Genomic DNA, 23,137 nt, shown 5'->3' on the forward strand with positions numbered 1-23,137 from the left:
AATTAACTAACAGCATTAGCGCTACAGGCTACGAAGATAGCGCAAAAGTTGCTATTACAGTATGGCAGCAGCATTATCGCTATAGGCCACGACGACAGCATTAAAGTTACTTTAAGAAAAGCAGCAATATCATTATCGATAGGCCACGAGGATAGCGCAAAAGTTGCTATTGAAGAATGATCAGCAACAATAGCGCTATAGGCCTCGAGAATAATGAAAGAGTTGCTTTTAGAGTATTAAATAGGAGCATTTGCGCTAAAGGCCATGTGGATAGCGCAAAAGGTGCTTTTAGACAGTTAAATAGCGGCAATATCGCTATCAGGAGAAGTGACTTCTTTTATGAGTGTATTTCAGCTACTTGACTTTCTACTTTACGGAAAATTTTCAACGTAAAACATTTTCATAACCTCACATAATAAAAATAAACATAAAATTATATTTTATTGTGATTTGTTACACGTTTCCTGTGCTGAACCATATTTCTTTATAAAGAAAATGTGTAAAGAATAAAAATAATGTGAAAATGAGGATACTCTAAAATGGGAAGTTGTAATAGTTTTTGGTTCATATCGTTTGTATTGTTTTGTTTAGTTTTCGCTGTAAGTAGATACATAACATTGTCTTGTGTACGTATTGCTATAGGTTGCTTTGAATAAGTAGGCTATTTTGACATTAGGATATTAGGAACCTATAACTTTTGGTGTCAGTAGACCCACGGGACTGCACGCTGCTAAACCCACGTTAAGCCGTTAGTACTGGCTACTACTTTTTGATGTAAGTTACTTAGTCGGTACATGAGCCATGTGACCCTTGGCGGCTCAATCGTAACCATGACACCAGGGTTGCTAAGGTTGGTAATCCACCTCACAACCTACACAATAGAAGAAGAAGTGGACACATTGATGCTTTATATTTAATTAGCTCAGCCCCTGGTGGGGAACGGAAAGTTACCGTTCTATACGTAGTAATATTCCATATTCTAAAGTAATGGCTTGAAAGATATAACTCTTCTTATATAAGTTTTTTAACTTAAGCCACATCGTGGTGACTGAGGGTTTAACATTATTTACCAGGAACCACAAGTCAACGATCAATTCGACTCGCCCTTGGAATCCGAAAGTAATTCACCACCGACACCAAAAGAGACATCCAGCACACCAGGCTTCAAAGAAGACCCACCAAATCTCGACACAACAAATAAACCAGTCGAAGTAATACCATCTGCCAAACCTGTTATAGTTGTGCAGCAAGTTGTAAGAGAAGGACCCATAGAACCGTCATTCTTTGAAAAGTTCTGCAGAACATTAAAAAATCAGATATTACGATTTGTAACAACACCTAAGGTGTCTATCGTGTTGCGAAATATGGCAACCTGTATCGTGAACGGGGTGATGGAAATCGTGTCATATTATTTTCCTGCACCTTTAATACCTCTGATAGCATCAGCTGCAGGAATGATAATTCCATTCGAACCAGTGTTAATGTTGAGAGATAGAATGCCAGTGACCAGTTACAGAAGAGCATTTTCAACAGCAATAAACACGTTCCTAGGAACCTTTGATAAATATAAGCTGGAGGATAACTATGAATACGACCCGTACATGACTCAACGTTTCCATAGACGCATGATGAACTATGGGTCTGTTGAGAAAGACAAAGAAGTGAAACCTGAATTAAAAGAATAAATTGTTTTATTTTTTGCTTTTATTTAATCTAACACATGACATATTTCTATGTAAACACATTGTTATTAAAGTCTTGAGACAGATCAGGTTTTATCAGCATTCCACTCATCAATCAATAGTTCACTATGCTGCTCCATTACGACCTGCTGAAAGTGCCAGAAGGTTAGTGCATGTTTTTGTCTAATTACTATTTAGTGGTTATTGAACTCCACCTAACAACCTTAGCAACACTAAGAGCCTTATACACTAGGAGAAGACGGTTGCTCCAACAGCGGGAAGTACTTTTGACGTTTGGTTGTCGGCAAAAAAATACTATCAGGTGAATTAAAAACCTTTTATAAAACTGCATTTATTTTGTTGGTGACGCTACATTGGTGTCACAGTAAGATAGAGCCCTTAGTGTAGGTAAGGTTCTTAGTTATAACTCAGCAACGACAAGCAATACGGGAAACGATTTGGCTAATAAAAGTGATAATAGAATCGATAGCTTTGATTGACATGCATTGTAAACTTTAGGCCTATTTAGTAAACTTAACTTGTAACTTTAGCTTAAACTAAATAAAATATCAACCATGTTCTGTCAAAAGTCAAACTCAAATTCATTTAAGTATTCAACGTATCAAAGATAAATATGTACCAGTAGAACATGAAAGCGTAATGTCCGATGATCAGGGACAAATAAATACTATTCCAATGAATGGCGATAGCCTTAAAAAGGATTATTGATAGACCTGATTATAGTAGCCTTATTGATAGTAGTCTTTTAAAGAACAAAACTGTATTAGTTGAAACATTATTTATTAATACAAGTCTAAGGGTTCGCCACCTGGTACATTTCGATGATGTAGACGACGATCTCGATGGTCGCTGACAGGGCGAGGACGATGCATGCCAAGATACGGCTGGTGATTGAAAAAAATATATAATAAATAACATAGTATATACAGGGTGTTAGTGACACCGTGCCGAATACTGAGGGGGACGATTCAGCTCATGTTTCTGAGACTCTTAGTTAACATCAAGTATAATTTTGCATCGCAAAAGTGAAATGAAATGAAATGAAAATAGCTAGTCACTGACTTCAAAAGTTACAAAGTAGTTAGTATTAGATTTTCTTACGTTTAATTGTTAGTAAGTACAATAGCTATCTAAAGTTTTATATTAATAATTATTTACTTAAATCAGCATCCTTAACAGTCAGGTTGTCTCATGACATAGGCCTCCTCTAGGTCTCTCCATATATTTCGATCTTTTGCTAATCTCCTCCTTTTTTTGTTAAGGAGGAGGAGATTAGCATCGCAAAAGTATGAAACCGAAAATAATATAACACACTTAACATTTTCATGAGTTTTACGATTGAAAATTCCACTTGTCATTGAATTATAATCATGAGCCGAATCAACCTTCTCAGTATTCCGTACGGTGCCACTAAACCCTGTATGTGATATTCTATGCGATATTCCTCATGGTGCGAAGCAATTCGTGCGATATTGAAACAAATGACGATTTGAGCATTTTACGTCAAAATGTAGGATTATTTGTTAATGTTTGGTCTAATACTTGCAAGCCTCGTTGTTATTGTGAAGCTTCTAGATACGCCCTGAAGTCCCCCATCACTCCCTTTCTTTTTAGGCGGATAAGAAAATGACGGGACTTAAAATAAAATTAGGAAGTGTCTGCAGGAATCGCTGTCATTAATAAATTATCTGAATCAGCTGTGTATAGGGATGTGACACATTAAGATTTCCACACAAGGGACCTCAGGGCGTAACTAGAAAAAAAATTGCACCAGTATCAGCTGGTGGTAAAACCGGCTCTCAGTCTTTCTTCTCACTCATAACCATATTTCCTTCTACATATAAGTACCTATATTGTTTAACGTTTGTAGTTATAGATGGTGAGTCTGGCTCGGTGATGACGGCAGCAGCCACTTCAGGGTTGCTGCGGCGCGTGCGCGGCATTGGCATTACCACCTGCCATGGTGCGTCCTGCAATGAATATTTTATCATTATTATTTATGTCGTTTCCATATTTCGGGCCTTTGGAGTCCCGGACTTTTGGAAGACGTGTGTGGGGCCGAAGCCAACGCGTAGAGGCCCCTTATGACAATTCAATTTAAATGTGGTGTGACACCAACCGCGATTATCCCTGTATGCACTATGGGAGTGCACCCAAAGACAATCCCCGGTTCGTGTAGGACTATTATTTTTAACGATCTCCGTGGCCGTTGATAGAGCGTTGGGCTCACGATCCGGAGGTCCCGGATACTAATCTCGGTGGGGACATATTACAAAAATCACTTTATGATGTTTGTTTTAAATAATTGACTGTTATCATTGTCATGTCTTTATTTATTTGTAACCGCTCATCTATCTTCCATTTTGGGATCCCTATACCAAGTGAGCAAGTTGTTGGAAAAATATGTTTTTCCTGTAGTTGTTAGTCAAAAATAAAATAAAAATAAAAAAAATATTTCGACAAAAAGCCATTTTACAACAATTTTGAAGTTATAAAATAAATAAGTGATTCAAAAGAAAGTAAAAGTGAAGTGAAGTTTTTAAGTGAGTAAATGAGTGAGTTTTCTTATTCTATTTCTCTTTTGTTTTGTATTTTGTTTTTTCCTGTTTGTGCAATAAAGTATTTGTTATGTTATGTTATGTTAAGTTTGAAGATTACTTTTTATTTTTTAAATAAATAAATAAATGGATACCTAATTATGATGGACTCGTTTCCAGAAAAAGACACTCACATTAATTATGTTACTTTAATGTGATAACCTAGAAAAATAGTTTATGTTACTTGTTGCCAAGTTCTTAGAAATAAATGTTTTTTTTTAATCGTTGTTGATATACCTTATAAGTACTTATAATCAATTATGGAATTGTATAAAAATACCAGATAGACAGCTGAACAACTTTTGTGTTGGCTTTGAGTTAGATTTTGAATGTGTTTCTTTTTAAGATTCAATAATGAACTATCTTCAAAAATTTGAATGTAGCTACATACAAAGTGAGGCCGTAGCCTTGTGATCTTACTTGATGTCTCTTTTGTGGCGTAGCTAACAAGTATTTCTTATTTAGGTATACTGGGGCCCATCCTGCCAGGAACGTATCCTGTAAAACATGGACCCGAATTAATACCCATAGTTTTCTTTATTTATTTTTTTATTATTTATTAATGATTTAGTTTCTGTTCTGGTCAAAAATTGTACAACATTTTGGCTTTGTGTGTATAAGTAGATTTAGCGAAATCTGTGATGAATTGAGTCTGAGGTTTGGTGAGATGACAATCACAAAAAAAGTTCACAAAATAAAAAAACTCTTTTCTTTTCAAAAGATGCACTAACAGAGAGGTCTAACAGAAAGCTCAGTGAGGTATGGGAACTTAGTTCATCTTGCGACGGTTGTACAATCAAAGAGCAAAAGTCACTGAGCCCAGCTAATTATTTGTAAACAGTGGTGAAATTATGAACCATTAGTTGTCATAATTATAAAATTTATGTTTTTGTAGGTGTTTTTGGTCTATTACAGAAACGACATGTAACCAGGAGGTCTTAAGTGCAACCAGTTCATTAATTACTTGGCTAGAAACTGATTGGACTGACTATGCGGGATATAGTCGTAAACTTATGTTATACCTACACTATTTGGGCCCCATAATATTCAAAACCCCAATGGAAATAAGGCCATGTTAGCTACGCCACTGGTCGCCCCTAGTTGGAGGTATTCTACCTCTTAACTCCTCAAACTTAAAGTTTGAAACAAAGTAGGTATAAATAAACACACTGACGGACACGTTCACGGAACTCAGAACAAATACTAGTATTTAAACAAATATTTGCTCCAGTTTGTACAATCAGAAAAGGAAGTTTTCTCCGCGGAACTTTACCAAATGTGACTTGTAGGTATGTGTGTGTGAGTCGACACACAAACGACAATGGTGGCGATGTTTTTAAAGCGGTTATTATACTACCCAATCCACCCAGAACAAAGCGTCAAGGTCACACCGAGATCGGGAAAATCGTAAAAATATGCAAAAAATGATAATCAAAAATGTAAGTACTTATGTGTAACTGCATAAATAAAATCATCATTTTGGTTTTTCTCTATATTATTTGGCAAAGATAATCTGTGATTTTTGTATTTGATTTCGAATTCATGTTTGGATGAATGATTATCACGTGCTCAACGGTGAAGGAATACATCGTGAGGGTAGGTATGTGGCCTAACCTGTTTTGGACTGGTCTACCCTGCGTGGGTTAAAAAAAAAACAGACAGGCAGTCTTTGCAGTGTCGGGCAGACTTTAAATTGGACACATCATGAAATAATTGGCCATATCACGAAATACCGGAACATCATGATCTGCCCAGGTAGATCTGCCAGCCCAGTTTGACGATCGGCTCACGACATAATTAGGTATCCAAATACATAGCGTGATTTTGTTATATTGTAGTTCTTATACAGATAGTTGCTTAAGGACGGTACTGAAAAGTATCGGCGTCCGAAGGATGTAATATACGATCCCGACGACCCGATTACTCTAGCCAGAGAGGCAGCCAATCAGCTCGCGACACCAAACACTTCAGGACCCCGATACCAACCCCGCCGGCGTGGTCGACGACTTCCCTCAATCGGCGCTTATCGCTATCGCCCCACTAGGGTCGATTAATTCTTTCAAATATTTTTTCCTCTCAGACGACGCCCTGAGCCGAGGTTTGCGCCCAACTGCACCCTCAGGCCTGTTGTCTTAAACGTTGTACCGGGTGAGAGCCTTCAGCGCTCCCCATTTGTTTGGCCAAGTAGTTGATGCCACCTGCGGCAAATCTACAATAAGTCACGTCAAAAAAAAAGATGGTTAACTTAAATGCAGATTGTTCTATTTTAAATCGAATGCATCGAACCGAACAAACTTTGCTGTCAGTATTTGATATAAAGTTTGTAGGAAAACCAAGAGGAACGATGCCAAAATACTTATGATGGAAAACAACTTTTTGCTTTAAATGTAAAAACATGTCGTTTAGTCTTAGGAAGTTCGATAACGACAAGAATAACAAATAGCCACTGGAAAGGCAAAATTACGTAAGACCCAAAGAGCTATTTTGAGAAAAAAAGTTGAAAATACTTTTTTCGTTTTTATCGTAACTTTTTACCCATTAATCCAACTGAGTTGACGTCACCGTAAGACTATATTTTTAGGGTTCCTATCACTCTGGTGCCGAGGTTTTTCTTGCAGCTTCTTTTCCCCGGCTATACAGGTTGTTAGAAGCTGCAGTAGTTTTAGGCGGATGAGACGTTCGTTATGTAAAAATTGACGATTCAAAGTGTAACTATGTTGCCTACTGAAAAAAATATTTTTGAATTTGAATTTGATGTCCGTCCGTCTATCCGTCTGTATGTCTAGCAACACATACTTATCATAATATTATGGACCGCCATTTTAGGGTCTTTTGGCACTTACGTCATTTTGTCTTTCCATTGTTGATATATTAAAGCGGCGTTTCCATTTTGGCAACATATAGCGCGTTGAGATATTTTGACACCTAGGGACGAACATGGCATAGTTTTTAATCCCGGAAATCATCCCGTAGAAGGATGAAAAGGGGATGGAAAAAATGTGCCGATAACCGAGGTCCACGCGAACAAAGTCGAACAAAGTTTACAATACGTTACCTACGGCAGAAAGAATAAAGTAAATAATCCTATTCGTTTCAGAATACTTTCTTATTTCATTACAAAATACCTAACTACGTCATAATATCATAATAATATATGCTATTCTTGTAAGTAGTTCAATGTTGTATAATCGTGTCCAATCGATTTAATTTCAATTCTAAATCAACTACGTAAGTATCTTATATCGATAACGTATCACCATTTTAAAATAATGGTTTTAATACTCTTTATTTGAGTTTTTTTTCAGTTAGGTTTTTTCGCTTTTTGCAATTTGAAGGGAGAATTTTTGTCAAAAAAACGTATGATTAATCGTGATTTTTTTTGACGTCACGTATAAGTAAATTTACCGCATATGGTATTAATTAGTTGGCCGGAAGGTCAGTCTGGCTTTGGCTGTGTTTTCGTACGATTTTTTTCTCGTGCGTACACGCAGGATTAATACCAACCTTGTAGGTAAGATAGTACTCGTAAGTACTATCTACTATTAGAAGCGCGCACGCTTGGTGTGAGTTTGTCGTCTTAGAACAGTATTCAGGTGAGAGCCCTTAGCGCTCCCCATTTGTTCGGCCAAGTGGGTAGGTAATCCCATTTGCGGTATTTATAAGGCACGTCAAAAAATAAAAGTACATTCACGTACGATGCATAATTGTATCTTTTTATTTGACGTGATATTGTAGATTTTCCGCAAATGGCATTAACTACTTGGCCGGACAAATGGAGAGCGCTGAGGGCCCTCACCCGGTACAACATTTAGGACAATTGAAGATGCCCGGTTAGGCGCGAAGCTCTCGCCTGGTCTATGAAGGGTGAAAGGTTTGAACTAAAATATTTTGAACAACGGTACCTTATCAGGAATAAAAGCTGGATTCAACTCTTGTGGCATCAGTGCGGTCTCCATGTCTGCTGCACTTTGTCGTTTCTAGAAAGAAAAAAGTTTTGTTTACAAGTGGTTCTGCCAACCCTCCTTCCGTCTTGCCATCATTATCAGTGTTGTGCCATTCCCAAAGTAGGAAAATTCTCGGCTCATGTAAAAAGTGCTTTATTAGCAGCTGATAACATCAGAGATCAGGAAAGATCAATTCGAAAAAGAAGACCCCAAGTGTCCTTACTATTACAGAGTTTTTACAACGGGAACATTCATACATACTTCTTCTTCTTCTATCGTGTGGGTTGTGAGGTGGATTACCAACTGAGGCTTACCAAAGGCCCCTGACATGGCTCATGTAATGACTACTAACTTCATCAGTAAGTACTAACCGGGACCAACGGCTTAACGTGCCTTCCGAAGCACGGATCATCTTTCTTTCGGATAATCAGGTGATCAGCCTGTAATGTCCTATAACTAAACTAGGGATCACAAAGTGATTTTGTGATGTGTCCCCACCGGGATTTGAACCCGGGTCCTCCGGATCGTGAGCCCAACGCTCAAACCACTGGATCACGGAGGTCGTTAACATTCATACTGATCACAATAGAACTAAAATCACACCCCGGACACTCTATAGATACAAAAATCTCATGCCATGGAATACGGTAGTTTCCAACTAGTCAAATCAGTTACTTTTTGTTAAACATCAAAACACGAAATCACTATGAAATTTGTATTGAAAAGCACACTGTGACGTTATAGAAAAACGTGACAAACTGTCGCACTTATTAATACATTTATTTATCTTTATTCATTTATAAATTAGTTATAAAGAGGGTTTTGTCAAACATTGACCACGCCATCCCCATCGGACTAACCTAGAGTATCGCCTACGTAAACACAATTTTACAAATTCATAAATAAATTAAATAGAAAAAAGAATATTTTTTTGTAACCTGTCTTTATTTAGTCATCAGAATTTCATAATTTATCTTTGACCAAGGAAACTATCCAATTCTGTTTTATTTAACTACCAGCAAAGACTAATATTGGGGCCAGTCTATTTTGTGCCTTAATTAGGTCCATAATTCATCGGTATACGTCGCCCGCTTAAGTAATACATGAAAGCATAACCAGGGCCGCATTCAGGGCGTGAGGACCTTCTTTAAATACGTCATAACCTTCCGAATTGAGATAGGACTTTCTGCTTAAAAAATTCACAATTAGGTAAAAAAAATCATTTTTTTTACATGCATAGGTACTAATTAATTTGTCGACATGATTGCCGACAAATCAAATCAAATTAAAGTTTATTGTGTTGTAGTTAAAAGTCTTCACTTTTTTTTTCTAACAGAATGAATATTTTTTAACTAAAATCTTATCACATTCTCGAACATTCCTTATCAACTTTCCAGTATTTCAACCATTTGCAAATCAAGAATGTTAAACGAATAATTTAGCCCAAGGACAGTGGCGTAAGATAAATATTCTTACGTAGTTTAGTTATGAGAATAATTATAATAATATTCAACGTAATATTACCAATGCAGTTTTCACTAACACAGTTCGCTCGACCATTACAGACGGCGATACGGCTCACCACCTATCATGTAGGCCTAATAGAAAACTCGGTGAGGTGTGAATTCAGTTCATCTTGCGATGGTGTACCTCTGATTACCCGGAATATAAGAAGTCTTGAGCTTTGTTGTGCCTACACTATTTGAGCCCCATAATATTATTTATAAAGGGAGTGGAATTCTTTTCCGTCTACTGTATTTCCGAATGCATATAACCCGGGTGCTTTCAAGGCCAGAATGAACAGGCACCTTCTGGGCTAGCCATCTTAGGCCTCGTCTTGCCTTCGAGCAAGTCTGGGGCCAAGAGCAAACCTATCAAAGGAAAAAAAGACCCCAATGAAAGTCAGGGCCATGTTAGCTACGCCCCTAGTTAGCGGTATTCTAACTCTTAACTCCTCAAACTTAAAGTTTGAAACAGGGTTGGTATAAATAAATACAATGACGTTGAAGCAGCACACAGAACAAATGCTAGCTTCTAAACAAATGTTTGCCCCGGTTTATACAATCTATCAATCAATTGGGATATAGTTGTGAGTAGGGAATACGGGATCCCGATTTAATTTTTCGGGATCAATCCCGAAGCAAAATATGACGACATCCCGTTCGAGATTGACGGGATTGGGCGAATCTCCTTGAGTTATACTTACTTTTTGTTTTGTTTATGCTGTTTTACAAAGAAAACTTAATTATTTAGTTAGTAATATTGAAGAACAAAGGTTTTTGTATTCTTTCAAAAAGAATACAAAAACAACAAGTAAGAAGTTTTCATCGTTTTCAGCCATCGTAACTTTACATTTTTTATGAACTAGTCGAAATTTCGGGATCTCACGGGATTGATATTTCTAATCCCGCGGCATTTCGAATTTGTGATCTCGATTAATGTGGGTTTGGATTTCCTAATCGTGATATGTTTAATAAGTACGAGTAGAATAGAATATAATAGAACAACTTTATTCCCAAAACAGTGAAGGTTACAAAAGCATTCACATAAATTAAGATTAACAATTTGTGACTAATAACTGACACTGAGTACCTACCTGCATGTTTCCGATTGTTTTACTTTTCTGTATTACTGAACAGACAGACACATTAATTTTTAATAGGCCTCATTTTGGACCCGAAAAAGTTGAGGCCTCAAAAGACCCCAAGGCCGGTTCTGACAACCCCATTGCCTATTGTCCCAATTGGGTAGTCTAACAATAATGTATTCATAGATCAATAATGGTACTACTAGTGTCAGTCGCGATCTAATCAATAGAGTATCAAGACGATCGTGTCGCCGTATACCTATGGCTTGTTTGAACAGTTAATAATAAACATAGTACAGTCACGAGTACTAATATGTATACACTTTGAAACCATGTCACATTAACTTTTTTGCAAATAAAACCGTATGTCTCATTAAATGTCAAATATGATAGTGCGACAAGGTTCTAAAGTGGGTGCATGATATTGCTCATGACTGTACATGTTCAGTTGCTTGTCTTCCCGGATTTGTCGTAAAAACCGACAGAGGGATTGTTTCCTAACGGCCCGATAATGGCTGATGCCTTTATTTTTGACGTTAACTACTTGGTCGGACAAATGAGGATCGCTGAGAGTTCTCACCCGGTACAAAATTTAAGGCAACAGGCCCGAAAGTGCCCAGTTGAACGCAAACCGCGGCTCAGGGCGTCGTTTAAGAGGAAAATATTTGACAAAATGAATCTCTACCCTATCGGGTCGATAGCGATAAGCGCTGAATGAGAGAAATCGTCGACCAGGCCGTCGGGGTCGGTCGATTCCCCGTGGGGACATATCACAAAAATTTTAGTTTGGTACATTAGACATTACATACAGGCTGATCACCTGATTTTCCGAAAGTAAGATGATCCGTGCTTCGGAACGCACGTTAAGCCGTTGGTCCCGGTTACTACTTACTGATGTAAGCAAGTCGTTATATGAGCCATGTTAGGCCTTTGGCGGCTCCATAGTAACCCTGACACCGGGGTTGATAAGGTATTCCACCTCACAACCCACACGATAGAAGAAAAGCCAGTAACATTACGTCATATATCCTACTATACGTCAGTACGTTACATAAAATAATGGTTATCACAACTTACCAGCAATAGATAGTGATCACAAGGCTACATAGGCAACAAAATAGTTCCAGCCATTACCGACTGATACGAGAATAGCCCAGGGACGGACCCAGTAGGTCAAGGTCCGACGCAAACGCCTCAAAATATTGATTTGCACCATTGTCAGTTGTTAAGACCACATTTTTGCTAGGGGTTTGGAATAACAGCTTCACCGAGCTTTCTGTTCGATGTATATAATGACAATGGCCACGATTCCTACAGACACCTTATTTTACTTTAAGTTATACCTGTCAGTTTCTTATCAACCGAAAAGGAAAGGGACGGATGATTGACAGCTCTTAATTTTAGGAAGAATGAGTAAATGAATGGGATAACCCGGGCGAATCAAAAAGGTATCTCGCTGGTATCAACATCAACATAATTCTGTCGGGTTATTGGCCAGTGTAAAATTTTTAGACGGTTGTTTTAGATTTGTGCTTAAAATTGACGTGTGTTCCATAATTTTTATGCTTGTCCATTACCCGTCTCTTTCATTTTCGGCGGAAAAGAAAATGACAGATATAACTAAAATAAATTTAGATAGTGTTTACAGGAATTAGCACCAATAACTACCTGACAATTGGTTCGGCCATTATAGACGGCGATACGGCTCACCTATCACGTTGGTCTAACAGAAAGCGCGGTGAGGTGCGGTTACTTAGTTCATCATGCGATGGACGTACCACTGACTACTCAAATTGGGATTATAGTCATAGGTTTATGTATTGTGCTACTTGGAATATGTATGTTGTTAAAACTCGGTCAAGTAAAAGAAAGAAAGAAACGTTTATTATAAAGCAGTGGTTCCTAACCTTTTTAATGTCACTACCCCTGTGAACAAGTATGGAAATTGAGTTTACCCCTAATTTAAAATAATTAAAACCACACAAATTCGAACGAATATTATATATTTATTATGTAAGTAAGAAAATGCACGTTTAGGTAACTAGTAAAGTAGGTAATATATAAATCTCGGAGTTAACTAGTGCGAAGGTTGAAATCGCTTTGCATTCGCAAGTTTGACAATGGTTTGCAAGGTTTCACTAAACGCGCATCTTATGTCATGCTCAACATTCAGATGGTTTCTAGCTTTTGTTTTTTATGTAACAAGAAGTATAATCTGTTATAATACTATTTCATGCTATCCTGTGTTACCCCCCTAGAATCTCCGTTTTACCACTGTGGGGGTAATTACTCCCAGGTTAGGAACCACTGTTATAAAGGGACACCACAGAACAGACAAAAAACAAAACACGGAATAACACATAACTTACAATCAAAACACGCAATAAAAACAACTTACACAACAGAGTACAAATAAATAGACAGTAGACATTAAGGGAAATTGTTATTGACTGTATGGACTGGTCGGTCAACAATGTCCGGTCCTTTATAAAAGACTCGCGCACTAAGGTTTCCGTACAATAATTTCTAAAGAAGTCTTTGCAGTTGAAAAACTATTGTCTCCATACACATCGAGATTAGTTTACCAAAAAAAGTGGTCCTATAAGTAGTCCCTTTTTAACCCCCGACGCAAAAACGACGGGGTGTTATAAGTTTGTGTGTCTGTGTGTATGTGTGTGTAAATGTCTATGTGTCTGTCTGTGGCATCGTAGCTCCCAAACGGATGATCCGATTTTAATGAGGTTTTTTTTTTGTTTGAAAGGTTTATCAGTCGAGTGTTCTTAGCTATGTTTGGTGGAAATCGGTTCAGGTCTTCAAGGTCATCAGGTCGTTAGTTAAGTGTGATAGGAATATTATACGCTCAGTTTGTTTGCAAGCATATATGTGGGATTAGTTATTTTTTGCTTTTTATAGGGTTTAGCATTTTTAACCTTTTGTCATAAAAATTGAGTACTTTTTTTGGTCGGGGTTTTTTTTCCTATTGAGGTTCGGATCTTTAAAAATCTGGACAAAATAATGTGAATAGATATATTTTTTTTCTTTTATAAGAATATTATTATATAAATTCAAATTAAATTAATTTAATTATTTTATGATTTTATAATTAAATGCGCGTAACAATATTTTTACATCGCATTTGTGGCAAATGTAGTCTAATCTAAAAACGATGATAAAATTACAAAATGATTGATGTCCTTTTTTAACACAGAATGGGAAACCTCATTTACCCTGTTTCGACCTTGTTATGTACAGCTTGAATGTGATAAATTGGATGCTTTTGAAGTTTGATTTATTATAAAAGATTTATAGTGAGTCTATTAATGGTACGAATAGGCACGGTGACATCTGGTGACATACCCACGATACTTATAATGTTATCTGTAAACTGTTAGTCACCTTCGGTACTTCGAAGGGCACGTAAGACCGTTGGTCCTGCCTATTAGCCAAAAAAACACCTCCACCAACCCGCAGTGAAGCAGCGTGGTAGAGTATGCTCCATACCCTCTCCGGTTAATTGAGGGGAGGCCTGTGCCCAGCAGTGGGACGTATATAGGCTGTTCATGTTACGTTGTGTTTTGTTAATCGATCAACAAATAACAATACGACAACACGCAATTAAAGCTCTAATGTTGTCTAAAAGACATTTACGAACGTTACGCTTGAATGCGCTAACCCGCTATTATTATCATCATCATCATCAGCCCATTAACTTCCCCACTGCTGGGGCCTTTCCTATGGATGGATAGGGAGATCGGACCCAGTGCTGATTGATGGTTATTAACGACTGCCAATGCAACCGGGACCAACGGCTTAACGTGCCTTCCGAAGCACGGAGGAGCTCGAGATGAAAACTTATTATTGTATTTGTACAAAATTTTCCCGTACCTAAAGGTTGCCTGGAAAAATATGCTGCATGAGCAATAAGGCCGCCTGTTGTGCTTTTCTGTATATATTGTTCTTATCTTTGTATTTTGTGTCCATTGTGCTCAATAAAGTATTTTATCTATCTATCTATCTATATCTCGTTGGTTCCAGGCAACTAGCCCAAATACCTCCACCAACCCGTATTGGGGCACCGTGGTGAAGTATACTCTACACCATCTCCAGTTCATTGAGGGGAGGTCTGTGCCGAGCAGTCGAATGAATACAGGCTATTTGTGTTTGTTTTCGTTATCCCTTTCAGCGATAAACCCGCCTTTGTCTACTTTAGTGTTAAATTCTTTCTGTTTCTATTTTTATATTTAGAGTAGAGTCCACATCACGAAAGAAGTTCTGGGGCCACGGCGCTAGTGGCGTACTATCGGTACCTATTGAGGGCTGGATAGAGAGCGGAGAGCCCGGATCGGCTTCATCCGCCATATTGGGTAGGAATTGAAGGTCTCGCCAAAATAACATCTTCGTTACGTCGCTTAATTATTCTTTACTCCGATTACTTGATTGGATTACCGAGGTAGGGACATCGAGGTATCGAGCATCGAGCCAACGTCATTCGAAGTTGAGTACGAAACCCCCTATTGAGGTATTACGACTTGTCAATTTAGTTCCGTAACACACACTCTCCGCTATCTGTATAACCTTTTTGGGAGTTTAAAAACACCACATTGAACCAATTCATCTAAAAAGCAATAATTATTGCAATTTGACATTAGACATTTAGGTATGCTCCTATAAAAGTAAGTGTGCAATGCCACGAAATGTCAAATAGCAATTTTTTATTTATTTATTTGGGAAATAAATCTCCTTTAATCTTGTAAAAATTAAAAATACATAAACAAGTACATTTCATTCAACTACAATTGTAACAACACACATATTATTAAAAACACATTTTAAAATAAGAATAAAAAGCTATAAATAAAAAAAAAGTCACCACATCGAGGCAAAGTCCCCAGAATACTGGCCACGTTGCCTCTGCACCGCCAAACTGACCCTTTGGGCAAAATAACTGCCTGCTCTAAAAAATCTATTCAAAACTATCTCTCTATAATCTTTCTGTTTCTTTTTTATTCTATTGTTCTTTTTTAATCTGTTGGGAAATTGTCTTAAAGATAAATACTTACATTTTGATGTCCATTTACTGTGGTCAGCATTACCAAAAAACATAGACATAATATTATTTTAAACATATTTTACCGCAATACAAAATCAACAAGTAATTGGACAAGAGCATTCAAAAACATATTTTATTGTTCTTGAAAAAAGGAATATTATTTATATGGAGCAATAACGTTCTTTATGTTTGATTGATAAGAAATTTCACTACATTTTTATTTTTTTAGAAATAATGTCGTGAAAAATGAACACCTATAATGTAGTGTTTTTAACACTTTTTTGCGCTATCTATGCGCAATATCAAAAGCCTGTGAGTATTATAATTAAATCGTCACCATATTATTACACCATATTATGTATGTTGTTTCCATAACTCGGGCCTATGGAGTCCCGGACTTTCGGAAAGCGTGCGTGGGGTCGAAGCCAACAGAGGCTGCGTTTCCATTGAAGCGGAGCTAGGCGGAGAGGAGCGGAGATGTGCCGGAATCGACCAATCACCGTGAGTGAGAGAGTGACAGAGCGTCTTCGTTTTTCGCTCTCTCGAACACTGTGATTGGTCAAATCCGCACATCTCCGCTCTTCTCCGCCTATCTCCGCGTCAGTGAAAACCCGGCCTAAGACAATTTAAATGTTGTGTGACACCAACCGGCGATTATGTCTGTATACTACTAGTCTTTCCACAAGTCGCGGTCCCGTGGATGGGACTGAGTATTACCATCATATATATTTTTAGTGAGCTTTATAGATATATCTATATAATACACCCTTTACAAACAAATAAGTACTACTTTATGCTATTAGGTACAGTAGATATATATCTGTCCGTCGAGTTTTTTGTTAATTCATACCATCTTGGCCAATAGAAATGATAATTCAAACTCAGGATTTGTTCATACAGAGAACGTTGACGTGTTCGGATATGATATGACACGTTCGGGTATTGCAAGTTCTGGTATTACACGTTCGGGTATCACAAGTTCGGGTATTCCACGTTTGGGTATTCCACGTTCGGAGATTATACGTTCGGGGATTATACGTTCGGCCTCTAATGCGTGGCCGTTTACTGTCTGATAGGACTTTCACAACTTAATTTTTTTTTAAGTTGTGATACTCGGTTCATCTTGCGATGGATTCACCCCTAACTACCTCAATTGGGATAAAGTTGAGAGCTTATGTTATATGCATGATTTTTAAGTTAATTTTAATTTGATTTTAAGTTGCATATATCTTCGAATTCCAGTTACCACTAAGTGCAAGATACAAGAGGGATAACGCAGTGGGTGCTCTCGACATAGTCACTAACAACGCACACCCAATACATGCTGAGGTGAAGTCTGAATCTTTAGTACCTATTGGAGACATCAGTACTGCTGATAAGGTTTGTTTTATTATTCGAATAACGCACTGCTCATAGCTTACTAACATAAGCGCTAGTTGTGGTTGCGCGATACCAAAAAAGCAATGTATGATGTGGAAAGTTTTATCATACAATTGTTCCCTCTTACAAGGTGTTAGTGACATCGTAACGAAAACTTTGACTTATGATTCTGACCATGATTCTGAATTGATTTCAGAATCATCTAAGGTGGAATTTTCCGTCGCAAAAGTATGGAACTGAAAATAATTAAAAATAAAACTCAAATTGACATGCAATTTCCGACAGGAAATTCCACTTGAAATCAACTCAGAATCATGTCCCCCTAAGTATTCCTTACGGTATCATTGCCATCCATACGCACTTGTATGGCTACCTGGGGGGTTAAAATGGCCACATCGAAGCAATTCATCTAAGAAATTGCGATTTAACATTTGCGCATATAAAAGTAAGTGCGCAGTGCAAACATATGTCAAATAGCAATATTGCTTTCTTAGATGAATTGCTTCGATGTGGCCATTTGAACCCCCCCATACGTACTTGTACGGGGTATAAGTGACATCGTAACGAATACTAAGGGGGGTGATTCAGCTCATTATATTGAGTCAATTTCAAGTAGAATTTTCCGTCGCAAAAGTATGGAATAGACAATATTTAGAAAAAAACACAAATTGACATGAATTTTCCGACAGGAAATTCCACTTATTATCAACTCAGAATAATGGTCTGAATAATCCCTCTTAGTATTCGTTACGGTCTCAATTACACCCTGTATATGATCGTTTTGTGAATATTTCGGTCCCACCGTTGCTCTATAATGAGAACTCTGTGGATAAGGCCCTAATCTCAATCAACTGTTGTACTGCGGGTTGATGGAGATGTTCAGGCTAGTAACTAATCCATTCACCAAAGTACTCTTTTTTTTGACGTGACTTATTGTAGATTAGCCGCCGCAGATGGCATTACCTAACTAGTTGGCCGGAACCAAAATTCTCAATTCCCCTGAAAACCACCGAGTAGGTTGAGTCGATACCGAAAAATTGTCGTAAATTTTCGTGATTTTAAACGTAGCGTTAAGGATGTGTGCTTCTTTATTTCTGCCCCATAATTTTCCAGCCATGCCCCCAATACATACCACCATCATCCATAGAAATGGGCACTGTCTTTCAGGTAATTTTACATACATACAAAAAAAATCGATCCATTCATCCCCTCCGGTAGATGGACGCTTGTGCCCAGAGGGGCGTATATATAGGCTATTTAATTATTTATAATTATGTTTCTACTGTTAACGACGTAGTTTTACTACTTGAAATGTGGCTACACAGCAATGGTGTCAGGGTTACTATTGAGCCGCCAAAGGCCCCTGACATGGCTCATATATATTTGCTTGCTTAAGGAAATAGTAGCCGGGACCGACTCAACGTGCCTTCCGAAACACGGATCATCTTCATCATCATCAGCCGAACGACGCCCACTGCTGGGCATAGGCCTCCCCCAAGGATCTCCACGACGATCGGTCCTGCGCTGCCCGCATCCAGCGGCTTCCCGCGACCTTCACCAGATCGTCGGTCCACCTTGTAGCGGGCCTACCCACTGAGATCATCTTACTTTCGGACAATTGGGTAATCAGCCTGCAATATAATCAAAGTAGGGATCACAAACACAAAGCGATTTGACGATATGTCCCCATCAGGATTCGAACCTGAAACTTCCGGATTGTAAGCTCAACGCCCAACTACTGGATCACGGAGGCCGTTACCTAGTTATACAAAAAGAAACAATATTTTCTCAACAGGTAACTCCACCAAAGGACAGCATATACCCGTCGAAGTCGCTCAGGAAGTCATGGCCACTGACCAGCCGGCTCGACCTCGTCCGAAGTGTTACCAGGGTGGTCACATTGGTCGTTCTTGTGATCTCCGCTGCGTTTGAGTTCTACCCTCTTCTGCAACATCTGTACGATTTGTACTACTTCTAGTTACATTGAATAAATGTTAGATTCTATTAAGATGGTTTTATTTGACAAGTTTAGGTTCGTTTCAGGTTGTCTACTGACAAGTCATTGTGGTCCTGTGGTTGATGTCATAAACGGTTTGCTTCTCAAACGGGAGCGCCGGTTTTGAACCCAGGTACCGAACTTGCACCAATGAGTCAGTACATAGTTGGCTCGACCATTTTAATAGACGGCGATACGGCTCGCCACCTATCACGTTGGTGTAACAGAAAGCTCGGTGAGGTGTTGGTTCTTAGTTCATCTTGAGATGGATGTATCTGTGACTAAGTACTTTAATTGGGATAATGGTCGTGAGAATGATCGCCGGCTATTATAATGGTCGAGCCAACTGTGTCAGTGAAAACTGCACTTAAGATAAATTATTAACTCATTGATTAGTGTACAGTACCGGGGTTCGAATTGGCACTTCCCGTTTGAGAAGTAAGCCGGTATACCACAGGACCACATTGACTTTCTAGAAGGAAAAACATGAAGTGTGATATTTTGTTCGTGAGCAAGACAACGCTCGATTCTGCGCAAGTACGGGGCCCTGAGAACGCTCGATTCTGCGCAAGTTCAGGCCCTTATTTTTAAATCGTTCGCTTTCAACTCGCGTACTAAAGTGTATACCTGTAACTGTCTCATCTTCCAAATGACAAGTTCTGATGTGCTAAGTGAAATGGGTATATATTTCCGCTCGTGAGATGATGGCGAGCGATTCAAAAATAACGCTCCAGATTTCCATCTGGTCAGCTCTGCCTGACTTTTATAGAAATACCCATGATACTTATAACACAACCAGGTATGCTCAAACCTATGAACAGCCGCCATTGCAAGGTACCTAATGACGTAAGTGTTATCACTATATTACCCTTCAATTAGTATCTCCACATTCCAATGACGTATTTTTTATTGAATATGAAGTGAATTACTGACTAATGTATTTAATGACTATTACTTGTTACATAAAAATCATTAAAACTGTAAGTTAGTAAATCTTTTATCAGAAGTTCAAAATTGCCTTGCAAAGTAAATTAAAAACATTGGTCGTCCGTAATTTATTTTTTTACAAAATGGCAACGCAGGATGGGATGACGTCAGCTAAGCTTGAAATGCTAGCTATCACTTTTGAGCATACCTAGTTTTGTCATATCATGGAAATGCCTACTCGTACGTATATCGAAGTACGCATTGATCAGAATGTTTACAATAAAGTCAAGCAAGAGAAATCGATTACATATTGAGAGCTGGAAAATGTACACTAACTAAGAAACTAATAGCCACTCTAAGTCATTTCGTCAAACATGATAAACCAATTCATTTAGTACCCACTGTAATAAAAATGGAGGTCAAAATTATTAAAACGTGGCTCGTAATTTTTGTTCTGTGTGGATGTTTACAAGGTTCATATTCAACTGTAAGTATTTTACCTTTATTCGTATACACATACATACATAAACCTTATTGATGGCCTTCATTTGCTGTACAACTCGGACCATATTTACAATTCTATAAATATATTTACAGAAAGCCATAGATGAAAAAGTATCAAGCAATATTTTAAAGAAACAGGGAGTGAAGTATACTAAATTACCAGAAAATATGTATAAATACGGCAATGCACCAGTGGTTACAGTTCTTAGATCTACTAATCCTTTTAACCAACGGCAAGATATAAATCGACATTTAGACCCTATAAAGGCAGCCAAACGTGTAGTATCCCCAGTTTGTCCGCTTACACTAATAAAATCGCAAGTCACAGAACCTTTAAAGAATATTCCAAAACCTCACCAAGAAGATTCATTCATCGAAGATGATACTCCGGAATGCTCACACAAACATGAAGTCAATAAAAGTAATTTGAATATAGAAGCTTCAGCGAACTTAGACCATAATAATAATATTGTCATTGATGGTCATGCTGCAACGAAAGGACTGCAAGATAATTTAATTACTAATATTGATAACAAACCTGAACGTAATAAAAAGAGTGAGAGTCCAACGCTTAATTCTGCACAAAAGACTGTGTTTTACGAAGAACCTATTGCTAAAGTAAAACAAAATCAACCACATGTGATTGGAAATGATGCGTTAAAGAAAGTGACTCTACCCACACAACAAGTTACACCAGTGACAGAAACATCTTCTAATAAATCTATTTGTAGTGCAACTAATAATGATACCATTATTGGTGTTCTAAATAAAAGTGATATAAGCAAACTCGGAAACAATTCTTTACCTATAAATCGTGTCGAAATTGCCATTCCAACCAACAACGTGAATCATGAAATAGGTAACATAAAGTCAACTGATAAACAAAATGAAGAAAATAAACCTACGAGTTTAAAAATAAATGAAAGTGGAAAACCTTTTACACCATCACTTATGCTTTCAAATCTGGGACCAACAAGACGCATGAATATAAATAAACCAGCTACTGATGTACTGAATGATGTAACATTAAATGAAAATAGTGATATATGTAATACAAATATTTTGCCTTCAATTTCTGTCGATACTGATACAAATTTACAAGAAGATAACGCGTCTTCTCAAGAAAATAATGCAGCTAATAATGGTAAGTTTACAATTGCTTTTAGAGTAGTACAAAGTAATGCACATTAGTCATCAATTAATTCACAACATTTAATTTAACACGACTTTTGACAATTATTTTTTCTCAAAAGTCGTGTTAAAAGTGAGTTTACCGTGAGAAACGTGCGCGTATATGTTTTTACTACCTATTTTATGTAAATTAAATCATGATATTACTTCAATTTTTATAAGGCTTTGATCTTATTCTTTATACAATTTGGTAAATATAATAACTATCAATTGGAAAAAAAATATACGTTCATGGAAAAGGTCAGTTTAATTTGGACATCAAATTAAAGTATGGCGCCAAATGAGTATAGCTTTTATTATTCAGATGAAAACATTCCAATAACTTATTTGAGCTTCACGTACTTAACTTATTTGATTTAATAACTGTTCTGACCTAAAAATTATTCCACCCAACCAATCGACTAACTGTTCAGTTTTCACGGAGAGTGTCAATATATTAGATTGAAAAAATAGGTTCAATATTTGCAAAATTACTGACTACGTATAATTTAAAATTCTCAGAACCAAAGACAATGAATGTGTTTTAAAGAGAAGTTTAAATACGGCAGTAGATCATAATATATCTTGAAATGCATTTATTACCTTACCAAGCGTAAGGAGGAATAAAACAAGATGGAAAATGGAACCATCTGTGGCCATACATCTTACTTGAAGCCACCTGCAGCCATCTATTATAACGCTGTTCGGGAAAATTTACATGTAGCCTGTGCTAATATCGCCAACTGACAATCAACTTAACACGTTGATTAACAGAAAGGAAAATAAGGTCATAACCGTCGTTACTTAACGTATCAAATCTGACAGAAATTCTATGCAAGTCGCTTTAAATTTTGCAAGTAATGAGAGAACGGTTAACACTATCTAATAACACAGGTATATTTCTGTGTAAAGCAATGATATAGCCGTTTACAGCTATATTACAGCCGTTCATGTGAATGAATTTCCTATGGGGTGACCCATGTGTTTACTGATCGATACTTGTGCCGACAGAACGGTAACATCCGTCTATACAAAATACTTGTGTCAAAACATGGTGAAAAACTGACCATCAATGTGTTTTCATGACCATCAATTCAATGGTAATTGTAGGTACTGAACAAGAAAAAGACATGACTTATTGCGACCTTGTGTTCGTACAAAATGTAATTATATAAATACAGAAGCATTACAGTATCATGGACCCAGTAAGGGCACTGCCACTGCAATATTTCTTATTATCCAGTTCACACAAAAAAACAACAAAACACAGAATGAGAAG

At 37.5% G+C, this 23,137-nt stretch overlaps 1 protein-coding gene across 1 annotated transcript; it reads left to right on the forward strand.

Annotated features, from left to right (window-relative positions):
- The first annotated feature begins 1,810 nt into the window (after positions 1 to 1,810).
- LOC126378004 (uncharacterized) lies at positions 1,811 to 19,239 on the forward strand. Its single transcript, XM_050026025.1, has 4 exons — positions 1,811 to 1,847; positions 3,574 to 3,666; positions 17,101 to 17,261; positions 19,057 to 19,239. Exons 1-4 carry the CDS (start codon positions 1,811 to 1,813, stop codon positions 19,237 to 19,239), a joined length of 474 nt encoding a protein of 157 aa, XP_049881982.1.
- The last annotated feature ends 3,898 nt before the right edge of the window (positions 19,240 to 23,137 follow it).

The sequence above is a fragment of the Pectinophora gossypiella genome, chromosome 25, assembly GCF_024362695.1.
Source record: "Pectinophora gossypiella chromosome 25, ilPecGoss1.1, whole genome shotgun sequence".
Taxonomy (NCBI): domain Eukaryota; kingdom Metazoa; phylum Arthropoda; class Insecta; order Lepidoptera; family Gelechiidae; genus Pectinophora; species Pectinophora gossypiella.